Raw genomic sequence first — 25,096 nt, 5'->3', positions numbered from 1 at the left:
TACTCTCCATTTCTTAAATTTTGCGCTTAAACCAAATGTTGGCAATTCTCTACATAGAGAAGGAATTAGTCGATGGAGTGAATTTTGATAAAGTTATTGATAACTTTGCTGAAAAATATTCCAACAGTAGCGATACAAGACTTTTTTTTTTCTCTTCGAGGGCTCCACCTCTTAAGAACAACATTATGAAGAAAAAGACGACAAAACTACATCGGACTATCCTCTCCTCGATAAAGCAATGTTTTGGGCAAAAATTAAAAATTTAACAACAATAAAAAAAAAAGTAAATAAAAATGATTTTATCAGGTTTTCAAATGTTCTCATTTAAATTTACTATTATATTTGTTTGTGTAGCCAATTTAACATTTTTTTATAATTTTAATACGTTTTTGTTTTGAAAAATCTTTCGTTTCCATTTTTTGCACATCCAGTTTTTATTTACTTGTTTATGTAGCCTGTTAATTTAATTTTACAATTTTTTTTTCAATAATTTTAATACGTTTTTGTTTTGAAAAATCTTTGGTTTTCTCTGACGACGACTGTAGTACTGTAATAAGATGAAAGTCCAGGACTAATAGCAAGCAGTCTAAAATTACTCTTGATTGTAGTTTCATGAAAATAAATATTTTGAGAGCTTTTGGAAATTTTGAAGGTTAACAGGTTATCAAATGCCAGCAGGGGAGGGAGGGAGCAAATTTTACGACCACCCCGGGCGGCATAAACAGTTGCTACACTACTGTTTAAGATAAGCAACATTTTTAATACCTTATTTTTCTCGTATCACCTGCAAACCCTATATAGAAACATTACCAACTTGGGCTTGTTTTTATCATTGGCGACAACTTGCAGACAAAACACTGACGTCATCTTGGGTGCTAAAATTCAATTTTATCTATATTTTTATAATCTTAAAATTACAGTAATTGCTGGTGAGCATTACGCTTTAAAATGTTTACTGATTTTTTTTTATTCTTCGTAATACTGTCGATACTATGGCGGTGAATTTTCAAGACTTAATAAGCATTTTTTGGTGTTTATTCAGTTTTACCCTTAATAGTAAAAAAATTATAAGGTGCAAATGCTGCAATGGAATCTGAAATTTGAGTCTCGTTTTCACTTTGGGAAAAGTTAGGCCACGTAGTACAGTACGGTGTCAGAGCAAATAACATAGCCTCCTCTATTTTGATCTATGCAGTCTTTTAGCCTCCTCCCTCCCCATTTTTCCTATTATTTTTTCTTTGCGTCATTTTGAGTGATTATCGGGACTGCAAAGGAGAGAACGTCGTGGTGCTATCTTTGTACACAGAACAAAGCAGTTCAAAGAATTTTTTTAGTAATTATTATTATAGACAACAAACTGAAAAAGTGGTTAATAAGCAAATATATAACAAATAAATGCTACTTTGGTAGATAAATTAATCTTCTCTTTACCTGGATAAGTTTATTTGTCTATGCTACTGCGCTATTTTTTTTTTTAATAGTATTTTCAAGTTAAATTCAATTTTTACGATATATTTGTTTATTAAATCATTAGGTGAATGTAGAGAATAGTTACAAAACACCTTCCCCATGTTAAGAATGGATTTCTAAATAACGTATTTCAGCCCGATAACATAGATTCAGTGAATTCATCACGTTGAACTCATTCACAAGTACCGATTTTTAAAGATTGAAACAGGTAGTGCCGAGTCGTTCACTAGGTGTATCAGAATTTTGGGGGAATTTTTGACACCCCTAACACGAAACTACGAATAAAATATAAAAAACTTGTAATTTCTCTTTATAAAGTGGGTTGTTTATGGAATATACTTCCAAAATAAACTATTAAAGTTGTATAAAAAATAATAGAATTATTAGTTTTTATTTTTTTTAAAACAGTGTTTACAAAGTGCCAGCGCGCCTTCATGCAGCCATTTATTTACGTAATGAAATCAATTGAATTTTACGAGTTAATTTTTTTCAATTTTTAAACTAAAAAAAAATCTATCAAAATTTTTCTATTGGTTAAATTTTTACGATATTTTCAGGGTCAATGTGATATTTTACGCACTTTCCAATGAACCGAATAAAATATTTTAGACAAACGTTTGTTTTTTTTAAATTCACCCCCCCCCCCTTTTTGAAATCTCTTAAAATTTTAATAATTAATTTACTCACCAACTTTTTATATATCACAAATCGAAGATAAAAGATCAATAAATAATATATTGTAAATTAAAACAAAAGGTGTTTTTTGGAAATTTACCTATAAAGTACTAAGTGTAAAACCTTTTTTTTTTTTTTTTAAACCGTGTTGATTTTTTTTTTTTTTAATTGGAAGCCTATGTTCTGCTTATATTGTACAGTAAGTATTGGACACTAACGACAATTTTTTTCTATTTCATTCAAGGTTTTCTTTTTTTAGATATTTAAAAAAAAATTCACTCGATAAAGTAGAATCAAAATATATTGAATAAAAAATTTATGTATTTCTTTGAGAAAAGAAAAAAAAAATTCCTCGATTGTTTTGTTTTGTTTTTTTAGCAAAAATTTATCAGTAAAATTTGACTATTTCTAAACTATGGGAACACATTTTTTCACTGACAAGGCTAGACGACTAATGCGAGCGTGTGGTTTTTACTTCCTTCTGTCCATCCGTAGTTCAAAACAATAAAAAAATAACTACTTCCAGATTTTCGATAAGAACGTAAAATACTTGTGCAATGTCCACCTTTTTCAAATAGGCGTTTAAAAATTCTTTTATTTAAAATATAAATGGAATTTAAAATATAAATATGGATAAATTCTTAACAATGAAGAATGGAACTACACATTGATTAGTAATTTTTATAGGTAAGTGATTTTTTGGAATTTATATCGATTTTTATAATCGACGTAAGTAAAATTTCGTTGATTTTCAAATCTTTTTTAAAGAAAACAGATTTTAAAAACAAATATTGCATAATTTGCTATTAAACCTGTTATTTTTTTAAAATTTGATCTTTGCTCTTTTAATTGAAAAAAATTAGGGTTTGAATTACATTTTTCAAGTAGTTATACGCTTGGAAAGATAGAAGGTCGAATTATTCAATTGTTTTTCACGCATTCTTAAGGTCGGTTTCTGACACGCCTAGTTGTTTACTTAGCATAACAAAGGGTTAATTTTCCGCTGTGACACCGTCGACCGAGTACCACGTGACCTAACTTTTCCCAAACTGAAAACGAGGCCCGAATTTCAGACCAATTATAATTGCATAAAAACTGTTAGATTACAAAAAAAAAATGTACACCAAAAATTGTTTTTTTCCTTTTTAATCTAACGCACAAGTTTTTGTGCAATTTTGTTTTTATAGGTACTAGCAGTTTTAATTATTAATGTGAAACTTGATAAGTGCGTAGTGAGTTCCACCAAATTCCAAAAGCTGTATCTGAAGAAGGTGGGAGGTTACATTAGCTGAAAATACGGGAATATAAAAAATCATTTTTATTAATATTATTTTAATCATTTGAGATGGGGCTTAATAGTTTGTGCATTTTTCTTCTCCGAAACAACTATGAAGATGAAGATAATAGTCCGCAAAAAGAATGAATACATAAACAGTCGTATGTTTTTCGAGCCGAATAAACATTTTTACATTAAATAAAAACACTAAAAACTTATCCAGTTAGGTAGAAAAGTAACTTATCTTGCTTTTGATAACATTTATTTGTTATTTATTTGTTTTTGACAACGTTTTCGAATCTGTGTATAGTAATAATACAAACACTAAAATTATTTTACTAAAATAGAAAGTTCTGGTTAGCATAACGATGTGGGGGTGGGGGACAACAGTGAGCGACGGTTAAACAAAACTGGATCTATACAAAATAATCCACCAATAAACGAACAGCTAAGAAAAATAAAGTTTTAAATTTAGAAGATACGTAACACAGTTGATCTATAAATAAAATGAAAATATTAAAACGCGTTGTGTGTTGTTTGTTTTCTCACGACAATTATCCATAAAGATGTCCTATTATAGTCACGCTGTTCAGTTCACAATAATTTTAGTTTGCTTATTTTCGTAGCTTATCAAAGTTTTTAAGGATATGTTTTAATTTTATATTCAACAACTCAAACTGTTCAGCATTTGATATACGAACAAAAACTTATTTGAGGCGAATATATATACTCATACCACGGAGCGATTTCTAAAATTAGTTTTAGAAAAAAAAAAAGGTAAATTTATGGTTTACGTGTACGAGAGCGCTGGTACCCCGCCCCTCCCCGCTATATATATATATATATATATATATATATATATATATATATATATATATTAGTCAATTTTTTGTTAATGGATTATTATCGAATAGACACTAATCTACCAGATTATACGTAAAAAAATTTTTTTTTAAAGTCAATATTTAAATATTTGTAAGCGGTGCTCAGTTTCTAATGCAACGTTCTAGTAAATCGATCGCCCATTTTAGAACCACAACGTTTTTAAGCCGAATTTAGCAAATTTAGCCTTTTTAAGCAGCTTGGCCTTTTAAATTTAACTTGAAATTTACCCCTTTTCGATTATCTTATATACATATTTATTGTTATCTTCAAGTTTCGTCAGCCAACATAAACAATTTTTAAATTAACAGTAAAACTCTAAAAAAAATTATTAAAAATAAGTGAGTTCTATATTAATCCTACGTTTTATCTTTAGATTCAAATATTAATAACTACATTTTATTTCAGTATTTAATTTATGTATTTCTGTTTTATTAAATACTAGCGTTTTTCTTGTCCAAAATGTTTATTTATCAACCAAGTTGATTGCAAAAATAGATTAGGTAATTGTATTCATTTTTAGTTTGTGAGAGGGGAATCTATCACCATACTTTCCCTTAAACACGTCCCTGGGACTTTTGTTAAGTATAATACTTGATAATTTTGTTTCTTTTTTATTAATGGAGAGTAGAAAACACATTGTGGATGCGTTATCGGCAACTCCCATTACTCTTGCTTCTCCTTATTTGTCCCTCAGTCCTTATTTTTTTAATGAGTGATTTTTCTGACAAAGGGAGAAGAAAAAGCTGTTTTCTAGGTTGCCAGTATTTTGCGCGAACAGTTGGCAGAGATGGTGGAAATTTTCTGTTTCTATGTCAATCCTTGTAGCAATGTCACTAGTAAGGGTGCTGGAGGTAAACGTTTATCTGGGCTGACGTTATCCGCCTCATAGTCAGGAACCCGAACCTTGGATTAACCACCAAGGAGGCTGTCCTATCAGCAGGTGCAAAGTACTGGGGTTGCTGTATTGCCATTTGGTGAATGGATTCTGGACCATGCAGTAGCTTCTGGTGGGGCCTCTCGATGTCATATTAGTGGGTAATTGTTACGACTTTGCCTTATCATGTTCTACAAAAAAAAAAAAAAAAATTCTTTGTTTCTTTTTCTCTCTTAGTTTCCCTTCTCTGTCCTGCTCTAAGTAAATCTGACGACCTAGTCCACAAATTCCAAAATTTCCATCATGACAAGTTTCAATAAAAAATACACTATTAAACCCGATTCTCCAACTTCTAACGTAGACCCCCTCCCCACTACCATGTCTCCTTCTCCAACAGAAGGGGTCTACATTCTAACCTTCCAGAGGTTAAAACCCAATTACAGGAGACTAAACCAGACCTTTTATTTTTAAGTGAAACTGACATTGGACAAGCTATTTCCCTAGAAGAGTTCGCAATTAAAGGATACTCTAACTTGACTTCTAAATCTGACCCCCAAGATCGCCATGGGCATAGAATATGTGCCTATATTAAAAATGGCTTTCCATGTGGTAGGGATGTCTCCAGAGAAGATCCTAACTTACCCTATATGTGCTTCCGGGTTGTATTAGCTCACACTACTGCATTTATATTTACTCTCTATCGCTCCCACAACAGCAGAGTTACTATCTTTAAAAGCATAGCTGAGAAAATTGACCAAGCCCTATCTGCTTATCCTTCAGCTAACATTCAAGTATGTAGAGACTTCAATGTTCACAATGTTGAATGGGTTGACCCACTCAAACAAGACCGATGATGAGGGGAGGTTCTGTCATGATTTCTCTATTGCTTATGACCTCACTCAATTTGTTCACAAACCCACCCGTGTGCCCAACAATGACGGCCAGTATGCAAGTCTACTAGACCTTTTTCTCACAATTTGCCCTGAACTATGTTCAGTTTCTGTTCTGTCTCATCTTGGATCTTCCGACCACCATGTTGTATCAATTAAGATAAAAATGAAATGTAATAAGTCCCCAGACGTACCTCTCCATCGTACAGTATATCGATACACCAAGGCTGACAGGGATAGCTTCCCTACATTTATATCGTATCTACCTCTGAGTTCCATGTTTGAAAAGCATGTATCCTCTATAGTATCAGACCTGACGGAATGGTTAATTGTAGGTATAGACCGTTTCATACCCTCGAAAAGTTCCAGCAAAAACCTAACAGCCAGCCATGGTTCTCTCCAGAATGTGCTGCTGCCATTGCACACAGAAATCACTTTTTCCATTGCTCCCAACGTAATAGATATATGGCAACTAAAGCCGCTTTCAGGACTGCCAGCAACCATTGTAATAAAGAACGCAAGGGAGTTGTATGCTCAGTCAGTAAAGTCCAAAGTAGCTGAGCAGCGGCTTGGTTCTCACCAGTTTTGGCAAATAGAATCCTGAACAGAAGCGTGTGCTCTATCTCAACTAGCATCAATGGACCTGAGGTAATCTCGTCAGCATCAGACAAAGCCAAACTCTTTGTCAAGAACTTTGCAGCTAATTCTACCCTTTGTGACCAAAGCCGCCAACCTCCAATATTTCCTCCTGTATCAGAAAACATGCTATGTGATATACATATATCTGTATGTGATGTTGCCAAGCTAATCAAAAACCTTGATTCCGGTAAAGCAACAGGCCCTGACGGTATTCCAATTATAGTACTCAAAAAACTTCAACCAGAACTAGTGCCCATACTTACAAAACTGTTTAAACGTTGTCTTAAGGAGAATTGCTTCCTGTCACCCTGGAAAATCTCATCAGTATGCCCTGTATTTAAGAATTCAAGTGATCGTTCATCCCCCTCTCCGTACAGACCAATAAGTCTCCTGTGCATCATGAGTAAGTTGCTGTAATCTGTGTTAAATAAGAAGTAATCAACCATTTCAACAAAAATAACCTTCTTAGTGACACTCAATATGGTTTCCGTTCTGCTAGATCTAAAGCAGATGTGCTTACAGTTATATCTCATAGGATTAGTAAATCTCTCAATGGAGGCAACCTTTCTAGGGCAATTGCTCTTGACATATCAAAGGCTTTTGATAGGGTATGGCATGAAGGTTTACTTCACAAGATCTCCAGCTATGGTACAGCTGAAAATGTCTTAATTATTAAATCATTTCTTTCTGATAGGTTCATAAGAGTAGTTGAGGGGCAAAAATCAGAAGCTCACAATATTCATGCTGGAGTCCCTCAGGGGTCCATCCTGGGCCCAACTCTTTTCCTGATCTACATTAATGATCTTCCAAATCACATCCTTACATCATTTGTAGACATTTATGCTGATGACACTACCATTTATGGTAGCACATCTAAGACAGTAAACGACCAAGTTCTCTCCAATTCTCTCTCCTCTGATCTTGAACATGTAGTACAATGGGGAAAGGAGTGGTTGCTTACTTTTAATGCATCTAAAACCAAGCTTCCCTCTTTATATCATCAACACTCTGATCCACATCTGGCATCAATTGAAATGAATGGCTCTCATCTTCAGGAGGCCTCAAGTTTTGACAAGCTTCTGAGCTTGACCGTTACTCCTAATCTTAAATGGAACATTTACATCAAATCTGTTGCCAAGGCCGCTGGAAAAATGGTGGGATCTTTCTATCGATCCAGTAGATATCTCACTGCTGATGCAATTCTCTATCTATATAAGAGCCAGGTACGTCCAAGGATGGAATACTATTGCCACATCTGGGCAGGAGCTGCTAGAAAGGACTTGTCCTGCCTTGATAGTTCAAAATAGACTTCGTAGCCTTGTAGGAGATGTCCTTTTCTCTTCCCTGCAACCTCTATCTCACAGAAGAGATGTTGCGAGTTTGTCTCTGATGTATCGTTATTTTCATGGAGAGTGTTCGACTGAGCTTCAGTCTATGGTCCCCCCTCGCCAAACTTTCACAAACACTCGTCTAGCTGAAAACACTATCAATAATTCCCCCACTCTTTATCTGTGCCTAAACTTAAACGTAGATTCCATGAACAAAGCCTCTTTCTTAGAACTGCACGCCTGTGGAATTGTCTTCCATTTTCCTGCTTTCCGGCTGACTACAATATGGTTGTGTTCAAGTCTAATGTAAACAAGTTCTTGATGAGCCGTTCCATATAAGTTAACAAATTTACCGAATTGATTAATGTATTGTCCAATCTCTACTGTACACTCTTTAACCCTTATCCTCGAGTAGACTCTTGGCCTTAATAATGTGGTGATGCCTGTGTAAAAAAAAACCCTCTTTTGTATACTTACGTGTGCGCACAGTCTATCCTCCGTATTAGAACCACTCGACGAAAACACGCACACACCTTTAACAGGATTTTTCATTTGTTTTCCTGTGCGCATTTTAAAAAAATACGAAAGAAAAAAAAAAAAATTGTCCAAACAAAACTTTATAAATATCTGGTGATGAAACATGAAGATAACTCGGAAAAGAGCAAACGGTACTTAACGGGGAATGTGGACCTTGCGTAAACGTTTTTTGTTTTGTTTTGTTTTTTGTGGCTGCTCCCTGAAAGCGCATGCACAAAAGGTTTTCATTGGTTTATTTTATCACGAAGGTAGTATCTGAGGTAAAAAAAAAAAAAGGCCAAAAGCATTATTTGAATATGAAAAATAAATGTAACAAAAAATAAAAATATTTAGTGGGGGAAATATAATAATAAAAATAAATTAAAATAAAATGAAAATAAAAACAAGCACAAAATAAAAGTATGAATCAAATTCAATCAAAGAAATAAAATAAACTTCAATAAATAAAATAAATACACGCGCGATAAAAAAAAAAAAAAAAAAAAAGTTTACGCAGGGTCCACATTCCCCGTGAAGTACCGAGCAAATTTCAAGTGAAATTAAACGACAAAACTGCCTTTTTTTCTTTTCTTTTTTTTTCTTTTTTTCTTTTTCTTTTTTTCTTTTTTTTCTTTTTTTTTCTTTTTTTTCTTTTTTTTCTTTTTTTTCTTTTTTTCTTTTTTTTTTCTTTTTTTTCTTTTTTTCTTTTTTTTTTCTTTTTTTTCTTTTCTTTCTTTTTTTTCTTTTTTTCTTTTTTTCTTTTTTTTTTCTTTTTTTTCTTTTTTTTTTTTTTTCTTTTAAATAAAAAAAAGGAGGCTAAATTTGCGAACTTTGACTTCAAAATGTCCAGTGGTTTTAAAATGGGTTATCAATTTACTAGACATTGCAGTAGAAACTGAGCACCCCCTATAAATAATGAAGATTTTTTTTTTTTTTTTTTTAGATAATCTGAGATTAGCGTCCATTCGAAAAAGGCGTGTGTGAGTATATATATAGTTTTAACAAAATGAAGACATCAAGAAATAGATTGATAGCAACAAATAGTGTATTTCATCGTTAGTTACAATTGTTTCAAGACTATTCGGACAAATTCAAACATTGTCGTTTGAAAATTTTCAGAAGGACATCCTTTCATCAGACGTATAGAATAAAAACACTTTAACAATGAACAGAATGAAGTCCATTTTCTTAATGTGGAAAAAAACATGGGAAAATATTTTACCTGCATCTCATCCTTCCAAAGTTTGTTGCGGCCCAGGATATAATAATCCTAACTCGTTACAAAAGAAAATAATGAAACAAATGGAAAGAAGGAAACAACTCAATTGCTGGATAAAATAAACATGTCGTTTATTTTCTGTCGAAAATAAAGGGTTAAGGTGGAACAAGTGTTCATTCAGTTGTTGACGACTACGCACGTGGAAAAGAAAGGAATGAAGTAGAGGAACGAGAAGTGGCAGTTCAGCATGTAGGAAGAGAAAAAATTCATGGAAAGTGTTGGCCTCAGCAAAGCTGCGCGTGCATGACAGCAGTCGTCCACATGGAAAAGTCTTCAAGCCAAGAGCTGTGGACGCGAACTTGTCTGGTTGACGAACCATGGCAAAAGGGAAGAAAGAGGAATTTGAATGTTTGTTGTTGACTTTTATACCGGGGTCAGTGTTCTGACTGCGCATATCTAGAATTCCTTTCAGGGGAAGTGACGTTTCCCATGTGTGCATACATGTGTGTACGTTAGCGTGTGTGTATGCACGTGAATGTGAGTGTATATACGTGAACGTGAATATATGTACGTGTCTGCGTATGTGCATGCATACATGTGGGTGTGTGTATGAGGATGTGTATGTGCGTGCATACATGTGGGTGTGTATATGTGAGGAAAAACATGTTCGAACAAGACTCCCCCTCCTGGGGAGAAAAAGATATATATATATACGCAAGAGAAATTTATTTCGTTTTTGTTTTTTTATGTGTATTTTTTATGTGTATTTTTTTTTTTTAATAAGATATGTATTGTTTGAAATGTTTTGGCCAATGAACTTTTCGACCTGTTTTTGTAGTTATTTGTGGTGTGTTGTTTTTTGTAATTTCTTTGTCAGCTTGCGAGTGTATGTTCTTGTATTGGACTAGGAGAAATGTGTAATTGTTCGTCTATGAATGCAGGTTTAAGTCTGTCTATTGCAAGAGTGTCTTTTTAATATGGTAAAGTACTTTCACTTCTGTCGAGAACTAGATAAGGTCCGGAATAGTTTGGACAGAGTGGTTTTTTGACTGTGTTGTTCCTGATAAAAACGTATTTACAGGTGTGAATATTGCTTGAAACGAAAATGTTCGTGTCTGGCTTTTTGATTGAAGTGAATTTTAATCATGACATTTTATGTTTTAAATCCGTCACAAAAGTTGTCGTTGGGGAAATGTCTGTATTGTTTTCGCAGAATTGTCCCGGTAAAATCAGTGCTTATCCGAAAACTAATTCTGCAGGTGTGCTCTGCAAATCTTCCTTCAGTGTTGCGAATTGCTAGGAGAATGAGTGGCAAATTGTCTGACCAGTCCGCTTTGTTTTCGTTCATAACCAAAGATGCTTTTAATTGTCTATGAAATCGTTCCACCATACCGTTTGCACAAGGGTGGTAGGCAGTAGTCTTAATGTGCTTTGTTCCCAACAAATGGTTGAATTCAGCGAAAAGAGTTGATTGAAACTGTGAGCCCCTGTCCGTTGTGATTACGGAGGGCACTCCAAAAATCGCTACCCAATCTTGTAAAATCGCTCTGGCTATTGTTGCGGCTGATATGTCTTTCACTGGTATTGCTGTCGGCCATCTGCTGAATCTATCGACTATATAAAGGATGTGGGTATGTCTTTTTGAATTGGGCAAGGGTCCGACCAAGTCGATATGAACATGAGTAAACCTAGCATCTGGTACACTGAAAGTTCCTGAAGATGATTTTGTGTGCCTGTGAACTTTGTTTTTTTGGCAAGGAATGCAAGTTTTAGTCCAACTACGGATGTCTGTATTCATATTTGGCCAAACAAAACATTCCGCTATTAATTTCACGGTGGCACGTTTTCCTGGGTGGGACAAATTGTGGAAGTGCTGGAAAACTTGTCGTCTGAGGTTGGATGAAATATAAGGGCGAGGGAGTTTTTGTGAAACATCGCAATAAAAAGTTGTTGTTCCAAACAGTATTGGCATTTCTTTTAGCTTCAGTGAAGTTTTGTCCATTACAGCTGGGAGCGTGGTATTGGCTAATTGCTCTTGTGCTATTAATTCCATAATTAGTGGAGTGAAATTTAAAGAAGAAATTGTTGCGTGAGATAAAGCGTCAGCTACAACGTTTTCTTGTCCTTTTACGTACCGTATATCGGTAGAATATTGAGCTATATAGTCCAGATGTCGAATTTCTCATAGACCAGATTTGTCGACGTGTGTGTAGTGCAAATGTTAGGGGTTTATGATCCATATAAATGGAAAATTTTCTGCCTTCGAGGAGATGTTTAAGTGCTTAATTGCAAGGTAAATTGCAAGTAACTCTCTCGAGAAAGTGCTATATTTAGTCTGCGCTTTGTTTAACTTGGCAAAGAAGAATGAGATAGGGAACATTTTTTTTTTTTCAGAAATTTGGTGAATGATAGCTCCTACTGCTATTTCTGATGCGTCTGTTGTAAGTGTAAGTTCCGTTGTATCGCTATCTTGGATATATGTAAGTTTGGTGAAGTTTGCCAAAGCAATTTTCGATTATTCAAAGGCCTGTAGTGCAGGTCGTTCCAAAACTAACTGTTGGTTTTTGATTCGGTTTTTTTAACAAGTCCGTTAAAGGTGCGAGTAAAGCAGAACAGTTAGGCAAAAAGTGTTGGTAATAGTTAATTATGCCTACAAAATGGCGTACTTGTCTGACATGTCGGTAGAGGGAAATTTGAAATGGCACTTACTTTTTCAGGCAAAGGGGAAATTCGATCCTTGTCAATTAAATGACCGAGAAATTGAACTTCCTGGTGGCCAAAAACACATTTATCGGTGTTTAGTTTCAGACCGAAACGTGACAGTCTTTTGAAAGTTTGTTCCAGGTGTAGCCGGTGTTCTTCGAGGTTTCTGCTGGTGATTAAAACGTCGTCCACATATGCGAATATGAACAGCAGACCTCTGAAAACTTTGTCAATCAAACGTTGGAAAGTTTGACAGGCGTTTCTCAGCTCGAAAGGCATCCTTAGGAACTCATAAAGGCCAAATGGTGTGGTTAGTGTGGTTTTATGGATGTCTTCTTCTGCAACTGGAATTGGAAAATATGCCTTTACGAGGTCCAGTTTGGAGAAAATTGTGGCGCCTTGGAGTCCATTGGCGAAGTCATGGATAGGGGGGATAGGATATCTATCTGGAACTGTTTTTGTCTTTAAGCGTCTAAAATCTCCGCACGGGCACCATGTGGTGTTGTCAGCTTTCTGTACCATGTGGAGTGGTGATAACCAAGTACTTTTCGAGGGCCGTATTATCCCCATGTGGAGTAGGTTTTGAAACTCGAATTTTGCCAATTTGTATTTATCCGGTTTCAAGCGTCTGGGGGTTGAATAGACGGGCGGTCCTGTGGTCTGAATATAGTGCTTAGCACTATGCTTGATGGGGTCCATGTTTTTAAACGGCTGGGAAAGTTGAGGAAATTTTTGGAGTAACCGGCGGACATGTAAATCTTCGGGTAGAGCAGCGCTGATTCCTGTGGTTAAAAATTTTGAGGTAGTTCCTCTCACCAAAATCTTTGTTTCATTGTCTGTCAATGTGTAATGAGTCATGTCGACAGACAGGTTGAAATGGGCTAAAAAGTCTGCCCCCAAAATTGGAGTGGCTATGGTGAAATTCCAGAAAAAATTCCTTTGCATTCCAAGGTTTAAGTTTTCTCACCAAAAGTGGGTATCTTTGTACCGTTGGCAGCTTGTAGGCTTAAAAATTGAGTCCCTGGCCATGCGGTGTCGGTATGACGCTGATTTCCGCTCCAGTGTCTATTAAAAAGTTATATCCGTGAATTTTGTCATGGATATAAAACAGACAACCTTTTTTTTGTGCTCCAGCTACAGTCGTCATCATTACTGGCTCGAAGGTTCGTTTCCCTGTGCTGGTTTTTTGAACATGCAGGGTGTGGTGCATTTTCTCACGTCGACGCCGAAACTCCTGTGGTAGAAGCAAACATCTTGTCTATCTCGTGACGTGGACCAGTTCCTGCTTAAACTTCTTCGCCTGTAACTTTGTTGTGTGTCATTGTAGTTTCTGGGATAATGTTGACACGTTTGAAGTATGTCGGCTAGCTGCTTTGAAAGCTTTTCAACCGTAGACTTTAATTCGGCTAATTCCTCGTTTTGGTCAGGTTGCCATTGGTGGGTGTATACTTGTCGGCTCCGAAAACTTTCATGAATTCTGTCGGCTATGTCGGCGAGCTTTTCTGTTGCCGTCTCCTCCAACATTGGAGCAGGGATTTGCTTGGTAGTTGGGGGTAATTTACCCAACCATAGACTCTTCATGATGCTGTCTGACATTTTGTTGTCTCCCAGTAAGGCTTTCATATGGCGAAGTAGTTGAGAAGGCGTACAGTCTCCTAACTCAACTTGTGTGAATAAGTTATGAAGCATGGCTTCGTTGGAAACACCAGTTTGTTGCAGGATTGCTTGCTTCAGCGTGTCGTACGGTCTTTCCTCAGGTACATTTTCGAGAAAATCTGTGACTTCCTCTACCACCTCCAATGGCAGTTTTTCCACTAGGTAACAATAACGCGCTCATTGTGACATTACCCATTTAGCGTCAAATATGGCCTGTAATTGGACAAACCATATTTTTGTATTTGTCGGGTTGAAGGGTGCCATACTTTGTTGTAATGACCATCGGCTAGAAGGATCTTGCATCCAGACATTAGGTGGCTTGGGCTTTCAACAACTGAGTGACAATTTGCATTGGTCTGTTTTTTGTAGACCAGCCATTTTTTAAATCCATTTGTGAGTAAGCCTTGGTCTTGTGCAGCTATAATTAATCGTTCTTCATCAAATGGAAATTTGTCACTTTTAAGCCATTGCAGTGAAGCCAGGAAAGCCTCCTTGTCAATGTAGTTTTTGTTCAGTTCTATGAACCTGCCTGCTCTCTTGTTGTTGCCATCCTTAGTCGTGAAAGAGAAATTTGCGTTTTTGCGAGAGAGAGGCAATTTCATCCAGAAGGGTTAGTAAAGTTGAAGTTAGAAAAAGTCGCCCCCTAAAAAGAGGGGTGTCTGTGCAGTTTATGAACCGTGTTGAAATAATAACGTTACTATTTAGAAAGCCATTATTAACATGGGAAAGTGAGCTTTAAGTATTCCGTATTTCCACCTAACAATTTAATATAAAAAGATACGGTGAAAATTCTATTTAAAAATAGCACGGTCGGTAAAATGTACAAGTACCAAAAACACTACTTTAAACATATCACTAATATGAATGGCAAAGTGTTAATAGAGTTAATATCTTCCTAAAATAAAACTTCATTAATCCTACCACTAACCCTAAGTCAGAGTGGTAATGCGCCTCAAGCAAAACCCTACGTAAAACCATACGTAATAACTTATCAAAAACAAAAGAAATAGACCCCTCACAAACAAAAATTTATAAAAACTATTTTATATAAAACACATTAGACCCAAAGGCTGAAATAAAATTAGAAACAAAAAATCATTTTTGTACGACATTCGAAACCGTTGTATTGCTTTTAAAATTTGGCCTTTTTAAGGCCAAATTTGGCCCTTTTTTACGCTCTTTCATTACAAAAAAATAATGGTGGCCAAAAACAGTTCATGAAAGAGCGTAAACAAAATAGGCCAAATTTGGCTTTGGCTTACCAATCAGTCAAATCTTAGAAAGGCCAAAATTTGCCTCGATTGTCGTAAATTTAGTCTAATAAAAAATGTTGAAAAAAATAAAAATGAATTTTATTTCAACCTTAGGGTCTAATGTGTTTTATATAAAAATAAATCGTTTTTATTTTTTTGTGTGTGAAAAAATTTACACCGCTAAACTGCAGTACTGCAACTGCACTAAAACGATAGAACATCCCGGAAATGGGTGACCAATGGGCATGTATGATGTTAAATTTATATTCTCCTATGAAACATAAATTGTTTATTTTTATTTATTCATTTTTTTTTTTTTTTTTTACTTCAACTGCAACTTAACATTAACCGTTAAATTAACGACTTGTAAGGGTTATGGCGCATGCTAAAAACGAATATCACATTTACGTTTTAGGCAGACAGGTACTTTTCTGGATATTGAGACCTTTATTAACGAATCCTTTGTTTTCACTGGCGGCCATGTTTTCCCAACAGAAAAGTATTAACGCACATGCGTGTTACAGAACACCCTCTTCTGCTCTTCTCCCATATTAAATGCAAACGCCACTGCTAGCAATAGCTGATAGCACTTAAGCAATACATTGGTAACGCGTCTTAATTTTAAGAAGACTACTTGTCTGTCCCAAATTTGATTGTAATATTAGTTTTCAGCAGATACGAAAACATTGGTAATCATGAAGAAAGAGAGAGCCTGTTTCCTCCGTTTGCTTATAGGTGGCGTTAATGTCTGTCCACCCAGTTACGGAAGCACAAAATGTACCGTTGAAATAAAAATAAATGTTTTAATTTTAAACATGTTTTTTTTTTTTTTTTTTTTTTTTTGCAAACATATTTAAGTTTTATTTTGTTTTGTTTTCGCAAACATATTTAAGTTTTATTTTCCAAACATTTACGTTTTGTTGCTGGTTTATTTTCAAACATTTACGTTATTTTTGTTTTAATTTTAATATTTTTTTTTTTTTGCAAGCATAAATTAAATGTTTTTGCTATATTTTTCTTTTAAACATATTTATGGGTACAACCGTTTTTCCGCGAGTATTTTTTACGTTCTTATAATAAAAAAAGTCAACGTTTTTTCTTATCTTTTTTTTTATTGACCCCCCCCTCTTTTTTCTTAATTTTTCTGGACTTATTTTACTTTTTCCGCGAGTATTTATATATATATGTTTGAAAAGGGATATTGTAAAACCTGAATATTACTTGAAACTACTAAAAAAAAAAAAAAAAAAATAGCGCGGTACAATAAGTGCATAAGCAAACTTTTCTAAAAGAAAAATATTTCAAAAATATTTAGTTTATGCCTGCAAAAAAAAACAACAAAAAAAACGTAAAAACAAAAAAAAAACGTAAATGTTTGAAAATAAACTAGCAACAAAACGTAAATGTTTGGAAAAATAAAACTTAAATATGTTTGCAAAAACAACAACAAAAAAACAAACGTAAATATGTTTGAAAAAAAAAACAAAAACAAACTAAAATATGTTTGCAAAAAACAAACAAACAAACAAAAAAACATGTTTAAAATTAAACATTTATTTTTATTTCAACGGTGCCATTATATACATTTTGTGCTTCCGTAACTGGGTGGACAGACATTAACGCCACCTATAGTCAAACGGAGGAAACAGGCTCTCTCTTTCTTCACGATTACCAAAACATTTTGGAGTCGTCAATTTAAAGGTGGATGTTAAGTTGCAGTTAAAGTAAATATTTACTTTTTTTTTTCTCCTTTCCAAGTTTTCATGGGTAATCAGGTCAATGTCAAAATTCTTTCCGACTCCAGAAAAAAAAATTTATAAATGGTTTTCGGATGTGCGAAAAAAGAATGTAACATTTAAAAGTGACGCAGAGAAATAGTTTTCACTTTTCATGATATGAAGAAATGACTTTTGTCTATATAAATTTAACGTAAAACGATCACCCACTCTCTGACCATCTAGTTATAATTTTTTTAGAGGGGGGGGGGCTGCATGAAAACTTTTTGGTAACTTTTGACTTAATCACCTTTTAAATGACGAATTCCAACAGTTTTCGGGTATGCTAAAAACGAATATTGTATTTAAATTTGCCGCAAAATACCACTAGGTGACCAGAAAATGGATGTTCATTTTATATTAAAGTTATATAAAAAAAATTAAAAAAAGGGTGCCCGGAAACCCCGTACCCGGAAAAATCCTCCCTTTTTGCTAGTTAGGAAAACTGGTCCCTTATTGAATAAATATCGATTGAAAACAAATTTTATTACAGTTCTTGAAGGAGATATTGTTTTTAAAAGAGACTATGCATCCCCATAATATTTTTTAAAAAACTTATTTTTAACTCTTGCTTAAAAAAATAAACTTGATCACGGAGTCAAGATACGAAAAACGAAACTAAATATTTATTCACAAAAATACTCTAGTTTTAACACTTTTTGTATCATTACGAAACAAAAATAAAGAAAGAAAACACGTATTATCAAAGAAAGAAATTATTTTATTTAGAAGAATTAATTTAGTTTAAATAATTCTTGCATTATTAAAAAACAACAAAAAAGAAAACCCGGTCGTATGTAATTTTGGTACCGCGCTGAAATCATGTTATTTCGAAAGCCATTCTTAACATGGGAGGGGAGGGTATCGTTTAAAAGTCATTTCGGGGGCACTTGTGCAGTACTGCAGTACTTAAAAATATACAAATTTATTTTCTTTTGGAGTGGAGGAGGCTCGTTTAAAAACTGAATCACCTTAAAAACTACCTACCTCAGTATTTTCTTTAATTTTCGGACATTTTTTTGTTACAAATTATTTACTAAGTGTGACATTACTTGTTATTTCTTTTTAATTAAATAAACTGTTTAAAATAAGTTTAAACACCAAAAACTTACAAAGCTAGGTAGAAAACGAAAACTTAGAAAAATCGGTAAAACTATACAAACACCGTGACAGCGAATTAACCCTAAACCTAACCCTAACCCTAAACCCTAACCCTAACCCTAACCCTAACGCTGTCACGGTGTTTGTATAATAATACCGAAAAATCAATTTAATTTTTTTAAAACAATAAACATGTAAAAATATTTTAAAATATTATGGGATGTGCATTGTGCAATTACCTAAAAATATACAAATTTCTTTTCTTTTTTTTTTGGGGGGGGGGTCGTTTTAAAACTATATCTACCTTAATATTTTCTTTAATTTTCTATTTTTGAGCAATTATCCCCCTAAGACGCGATCTTCTTATGTCGGACATTTTTTGTTCATAAGTAACACTCGACATTACTTTTTTTTTTTTTTTTTTTAACTAAAAATAAACTCGTTGAAATAAGTTGAAAGACCAAAAACTTTCAAAGCTAGGTAGAAAACGAAAACTTAGAAAAATTAATTTTTTTAAAATAACAGTAAACAAGTAAAAATATTTTTTTAAAATATTATGGGATGTGTATTCTCTTTTAAAGACAATATCTTCAAGAACGGTCATAAAATGTGTTTTCAATCGATATTTATTCAATAAGGGACCAGTTTTTCTACCTAGCAAAAGGGGTCGAGTTTTCCGGGGTCGAGTTTTCCTAAATTCATAAAAAAGTGATCCCTATTTCTTGAAAAAAGTGATTTCTTCATATCATGAAAACTATTTTTCTGCACAATTTTTAAATGTTATATTCGTTTTCAGCACACCCGAAAAGCTAAAAAGTCGGCATTGTAAAGGTTTTCTTTTTTTTTTAATCTTTACATTTATATTGTCTAATTTCTACTGTAAACTCTTTAACCCTTATCCTCGAGTGACCTCTTGGTCTTGATAATGTGATGCCTGTGTAAAAAAAAAAAACAGGTAATAACCTAAAAAGTACATTTTTAATTAAAAAAAAAGGGGGTGGATTTTTACGGCTAATTTAGAGTTTATTATTTAGAAAGCCATTCTTAACATGAGGAAGAGGGTGTTTTCTAACTATTCTCTACTTTCACGTAACAATTTAATGTAAAATATATCGAAAACCTTGAATTTAACTTGAAAATAGTATTTTAAAAAATAGCGTGGTAACAAAAGTACAGAAGCAAGCACCAAAAATATTTTGGAAAACTATACAGAAACTCATTTCACTCTAATTTACGTGACTGAAATAGGAATCGCAAAATCACCTAAAAATTTAATTAATTGGTTTAAAGAATAGAATAGTTTAATCGATAATACGGAATTTTTTTATTTTTTTTTTAAATGAATGATGGCGTGAAACGAGTCGTATGTCGTTGCTTTTATTGTTTTTCGTATTTGAGTTTTAAGTTAACTGAACGAAACAAAACAGTTTTATTGTATTTATTTGATTCCCAACGAAAGCAAATTAGACACAAGGGAGTTTTAAAATCATTATTTTTATTTATTTATTTATTTATTAAACGAAATACATTCTTATTAGGGTCCGATAGACAATAGTGTCAAAAACTTTAGAAAAGTAAATTGTTATTAATAGGTAAAGAAAGAGTGAGGTGTTGGAGAAATATAATGGCGCCGGCGGTGTTCCACCAATTTTCTATCCAATAATTAAAGTCCGGTTCTCAGAACGTTTTTCAATATAATTTAAAATTACGTTGATGCGTAATTTTAATTATATTGAATTTATTCGGAAATGAAATATTATTTCAATCGTTTGTAAACAATGGGTTGGGGGGGGTACTTCGTGATCCTTCGGAATGGAATTTGAAAAGTTTGAAATGAACGCTAATAGAAAGTTATAGCCAACAAAACAAAAAGCTGGTGAAATATATTCAAAAACTTTTACCGAAGACAATTTAATCTTCTACCTACCCGGAGAATTTTTATTTTAAAGTGTTTATTTATTTTAAAACAAAAGTAGTGTTAAGTCCAAGTTAGAACGAAAAGAATAACGGTTTCGGTTTGGTTATTTGGACCCTCGATAATAATTCACAAATCGAAAACTAAATAAAATACGGGTATATAACGTTACATTTTGTAACGGTTGGTGACACTTATTAGATTTGTTTCTACCCGTGTTTTGTTTAATTTTTTTATTTTGAGCGATTATCGAGTCCAAATGACTATAACAAAACCGCCATGTTTTGTTCTAATTCAATAGTCATGAAACTCGGTGTGTTTCAAAGCAAATAAACGCTTAAAAATAAGTGTATGAGCCTTTTAACCCTCCGGGGTCGTTAGGGTATGCTGCTGCTGCTGCATTCTTGGTCAAGAAAAACCCATCCCTCTCCAGGCATACAGCACTTGGTATTACCAAATGGTCACCCATTTTAGTATTAACTTCGAACGGGAACCGCCGTGTCAACGTGATTATGCCGTATATTTAGAATAAGTAAAAACACAAAAAAGAATGATTCATGTTGATCTCTTTTGGTAACTTTTGCATTTTGTTTTTAGTTTCGTTGGCTATTGCAAAAAAAAAATAATAATAATAATAATGAAAACACCGTTGAAAATTAGGTACTTCTACAGTTTATCGCCGAAAATGGAGACGCCATTTTCGGGAACCTGTCGTCAAAATCAGAGGGAGAAATCAGTATTTTAAACTATGACCGAAGAAGCAAAGCATGAAATAAATAACAATTAAACCATAATGATTACTTCTGAAAAGAACTAATTACTACATGCCCCAGAGTAGTTTAAATATTCCCATATTAAGAACAGCTTTCGGAATAAGCGCACCCCAACCTCGAAAGCCGTTCTTAACATGGGAGGTTGGTTGGAAGTGTTTATACTACTCTGGAGCAAGCACGTAGTTATTAATTTTTTGTTGTTTGTTTGTTTTGTTTTGTTTTTCGGAACTAATCATAGTTTAATTTTTGTTATTTATTTCATGCTTCGGTCATTATTTAAAATACTGATTTCTTCCTCTAATTTTGACGACAGGTGTCCGAAAAAATGGCGTCTCCATTTTCGGCGATAACTGTAGAAGTTCTACAATTTTCGGTACTTCTACAGTGTAAGTACCGAAAATTGTAAATGAAAATAAGATGATTGGGTAACTTCGGTACGACTTGCTGCGAATAAGTTGTCTGACAGAATTTTTTAATCGAATTGTTAACTTTTTATCAAGAAATAAAATGATCCTATTATCGTCTTGGTAATGAGTTACAAATTAAAAAATAAATGAATATTTCTTTTGTGTTCTTTTAAATTATCTTTTATTTTTATTTTATTTTTTTGCATGCTAAAACAACAAAAAAGTATACGTTAAAGGTCGCGGTCAGAAGAACGCTAAAAGAATATTTGTACATGTAATAAATGTTTTTATATTGTTTTTGTTATTACTAAATGAGGAATCCTTTCCATTTAAAATTCAGTTTTATTATGCATGTAAAATTGAGAAAAGCACGCTTGAAAACACTGCATTATGTTATTAAATCAAAACAAAATGGCCACCGAATTTGAACTGATGTCGTGTGTTTACATAAAAACTAACCTCGAATTTTAATTCGAACCCATTATTTAATATGATAATCTGACTGCAACGTCTAACGTTTACTTTTAAAAATATGTATAAAAAAAGGGTTTATGCGACGTATATGATCCCCCTCCTTTAAAATGTGTGCTTTAAGTTCTAGAGAGAATTATTATTGACTAGCAGAAAAAATAGAAGTAATTCCAGAGATGCTACCCTCACATAAAAAGAGAAAATCCCAAAAAGGATAAAATAACTCACACACAAATATAGTAATGTTTGGGAAGATAGACTTATGACAACAAAACATATACATTAAAATTTTATTTCCGAGATGTCATATTCCAACAATTACATAAATTAATCAAATAGTTTAGTTATTTCAAGAATTGTATGCATAACATTTTGAGATATTAAATCTTTTATTCATGTTAAAAAATACAGTCAAAATCAACAATGAACAAAAAACTTAGGCACATGGCCAACATTTTGATCTTGATAGCTGGAATGGAGTTGTTTCCCCCTTATTTATAAAACATGGCTGAAAAAAGAGCATCTCGCTCCGAAATAAAATTTTATTTTCTTGATTTAAAAATAAAAATACTTGATCAATTTATGTGATTTTTGGAATATAGTATCTTTGTTCCGTGACAGGTACGTATACTTTAAGGTTTGCCTGTATTATTTTAAGTATAATTCTAAATAAGAGTCCCCACCCTCAAACAGATAATGTTTCGTATAAAGTAAACGCTGTAAAATGAAGCAGTTAAGTGCAGGTGTTTTTCTTAATTTTGTTTGTTTTTTTTCTTTTTTGTTTTTTTTTTTTTTGTGTGTGCTTGTTTGTTTTTACTGTCTCTCCAAGTCCCCAACCCTCACGTGGGTGGATTTGACATTAGATTGCTTTTATATGATGGAGACAGCACTTTGCTAGGGTCTGGGCTAGTCACAAAATAACCGTAGGACGACATTCCCACCCCCACCCGTGCAAAGAGAGAAGTACTCCTACTTAAAATAAGACTACTTTTCGGTCGCCATATGAAAAGTCAATGTCAAGGACGACAAATTAAGCAAACAGATTTATTTGATCAGTTGGTCAATTCCAGATGCCTGACCGGCTACCTACCCACTAGACCGGGGGGGGGGGGTCTGTGTTAATCCTTGACACTCCCAAACAAGATGAAAATTACGGGTCCATATTTTGTTCTCGACTTCATGGTGCAAGGTGTAAAAATTGTAGAAAATTATCTAGTTTGTTTTTATTTGGGGGGGGGGCATTTTCAGTCCATTTAAGCTGAGTTTTACTCGGCTCACTAGCACTTATTTTATCAAATTTTAGTTTTGGTGGATTTTTATTCAAAATTCATTAGATTCATAAAACAATTAAATTCATAAAATAAATATGAAAAATTGAAATTTTGGAGCTTTTTATTTAACTACTGATGTTAGTGAAATCTAGTATCTGTTCTGATACAATTTTCATTGAAGGAGAAATCCTTATAGACAGAGGCAATTTTTATTTTTTGTTCTGTGTTTTTGCTTAATTTTCTCCACATTACAAACCAAAACTTTAACTTTGTTCCCCGTGGGGGATCGATTAAACAGATAAGTGGTCAATGATGACTGTTAAAACTGTTAACTTAACAGCATATTTAGTTTTATTTTAATCAAACATTATTAGGTTACAATTACTGGATTGTTCGTAAACAGTAAACACAATTTAGTTAACGATTTACATGGATGGAATGGAATGTTTAACTCATAAGTCACCACTTATCAAGGTAAAATACCACTAGAGGACAAACTTTAATGATATGGATAGATTCTCAGTTTAATGAAGAATATTGAGAGAGGATTGAAAATGAACAAAATTTGAGTACGTATATAAATACGTTTTATCGCAATATTTGTTGACATTAGTTTTGAAGGCGAGCGAGCGGTCCTAGGCCGAATGGATGCAGTCTTGCGCTAATCTGTTCTATGGTTCATACTGATTAATGACGTGAATTTGTTATAAATAAGAATGATGTTATAAATGAACAAAAACGTTCATCTGCGTTTTTATTTTTTATTTCCTTATTTATCTAGGGATGGGGCATTCTGCTGGATGCTAGACATTCGCTCGCTATATCATACATTCCAACCGAGAGATCATTTTAAGATTCTAACGTGCATTTAAAACCATACCTCATTGTGTCGACTAAAATACAAAATAAGGGAAGCGAGAGTTAGAAGACTTTCCTATGAAATATTTTTTCCATCCTGTAATTTTTTTTATTTTTTATTTATTTATTTTTTTTTTTTTTGTAATCTTGTACAGTTCATGCATGACCCTATAATTAAACCGACTTTTCTTAGGTATCTTTTGCCTGTTTACGTAAGCAACCATAAAAGCCGAATGAAAACGACCCGGCATCAAAATCAAAACGAGGCGGTTGAATCAAACGGGAATGCATTAAAAAAAAAAAAAAAAAAAAAAAAAAAAACACGTCGTATGTTAAATTTCATGAAAAAAAAAGTGTTTTTCAAGGCTGGTGTTCCCGTACGCGGAAAGTTGATTTTTTTTTTTTTTTTTTTTTTTTTTTTTTTTTTTTTTTCCAAAACAACAAAGTATATGTTCAATTTTAAAATAGGAGGGGGGGGGGGCTTAGACTGTATTTAAAACTGAGATGGAGTTTAGTCCGTGCATCTAGCCCCTCTTAAATTATCCTAATTTTGTATTAACGAATTGTTGTGATTTTCTTCCTAGTTATGCAATTGTGGAATTTTTACTGAACACCAATAAAACTGTAACTAATTTTGCTATAGTTATGTTGTTTCGGGTTTGTATTACTGTACACATAGATTCGAAAAAGTTGTCAAAAAACAAATATATAACAAATAAATGTTATCAAAGGCAAGATAAGTTACTTTTCTACCTAACTGGATATATTTTTTGTGTTTTTATTCAATTTAACATGTTTATTCAGCTCGAAAACCATACAGTGTTTAGCGATGTATTGGAACATTCAAGATGGCGTCTGATTCTCTCTTTAACACGGTAAGTTCGGGAAAAGGTGTTATAAATAAAAAACTATACAAAATACTATTAAAAAAACACCGAATATATGTCAACTTACGCGGTAATATATATTGAGCGAGTTTCTAACAGTATTTTGTACAGTAATACAAACCCGGCTTTTTCGTTTGTTTGTTGTACTCTCATCTTCGAGACAATGCCGACGTGGCCAGGTACCACTTTTGGAGGAATTTGATCCCCCCGCTATGAATTAACCATTATGAAAGAGTCGTATGAGCAAAACCGCT

At 33.5% G+C, this 25,096-nt stretch overlaps 1 protein-coding gene across 1 annotated transcript; it reads right to left on the bottom strand.

The window, feature by feature from the left end:
* Positions 1 to 13,624: 13,624 nt before the first annotated feature.
* On the bottom strand, positions 13,625 to 14,164 carry LOC145297046 (uncharacterized). The gene has a single exon (XM_080143271.1). The coding sequence runs from the start codon at positions 14,162 to 14,164 to the stop codon at positions 13,625 to 13,627; it is 540 nt and encodes a 179-aa protein (XP_079999397.1).
* Between the last annotated feature and the right edge of the window lie 10,932 nt (positions 14,165 to 25,096).

This window comes from Euprymna scolopes, chromosome 17 (genome assembly GCF_053919585.1).
Source record: "Euprymna scolopes isolate OS-2025 chromosome 17, ASM5391958v1, whole genome shotgun sequence".
Lineage (NCBI taxonomy): Eukaryota > Metazoa > Mollusca > Cephalopoda > Sepiida > Sepiolidae > Euprymna > Euprymna scolopes.
This window is presented reverse-complemented; position numbering and strand designations above follow the sequence as displayed.

Bases quoted from the DNA above. Each gene is read 5' to 3' on its own strand.
- LOC145297046 (XM_080143271.1), bottom strand. From the start codon at position 14,164: ATGCTTCATAACTTATTCACACAAGTTGAGTTAGGAGACTGTACGCCT.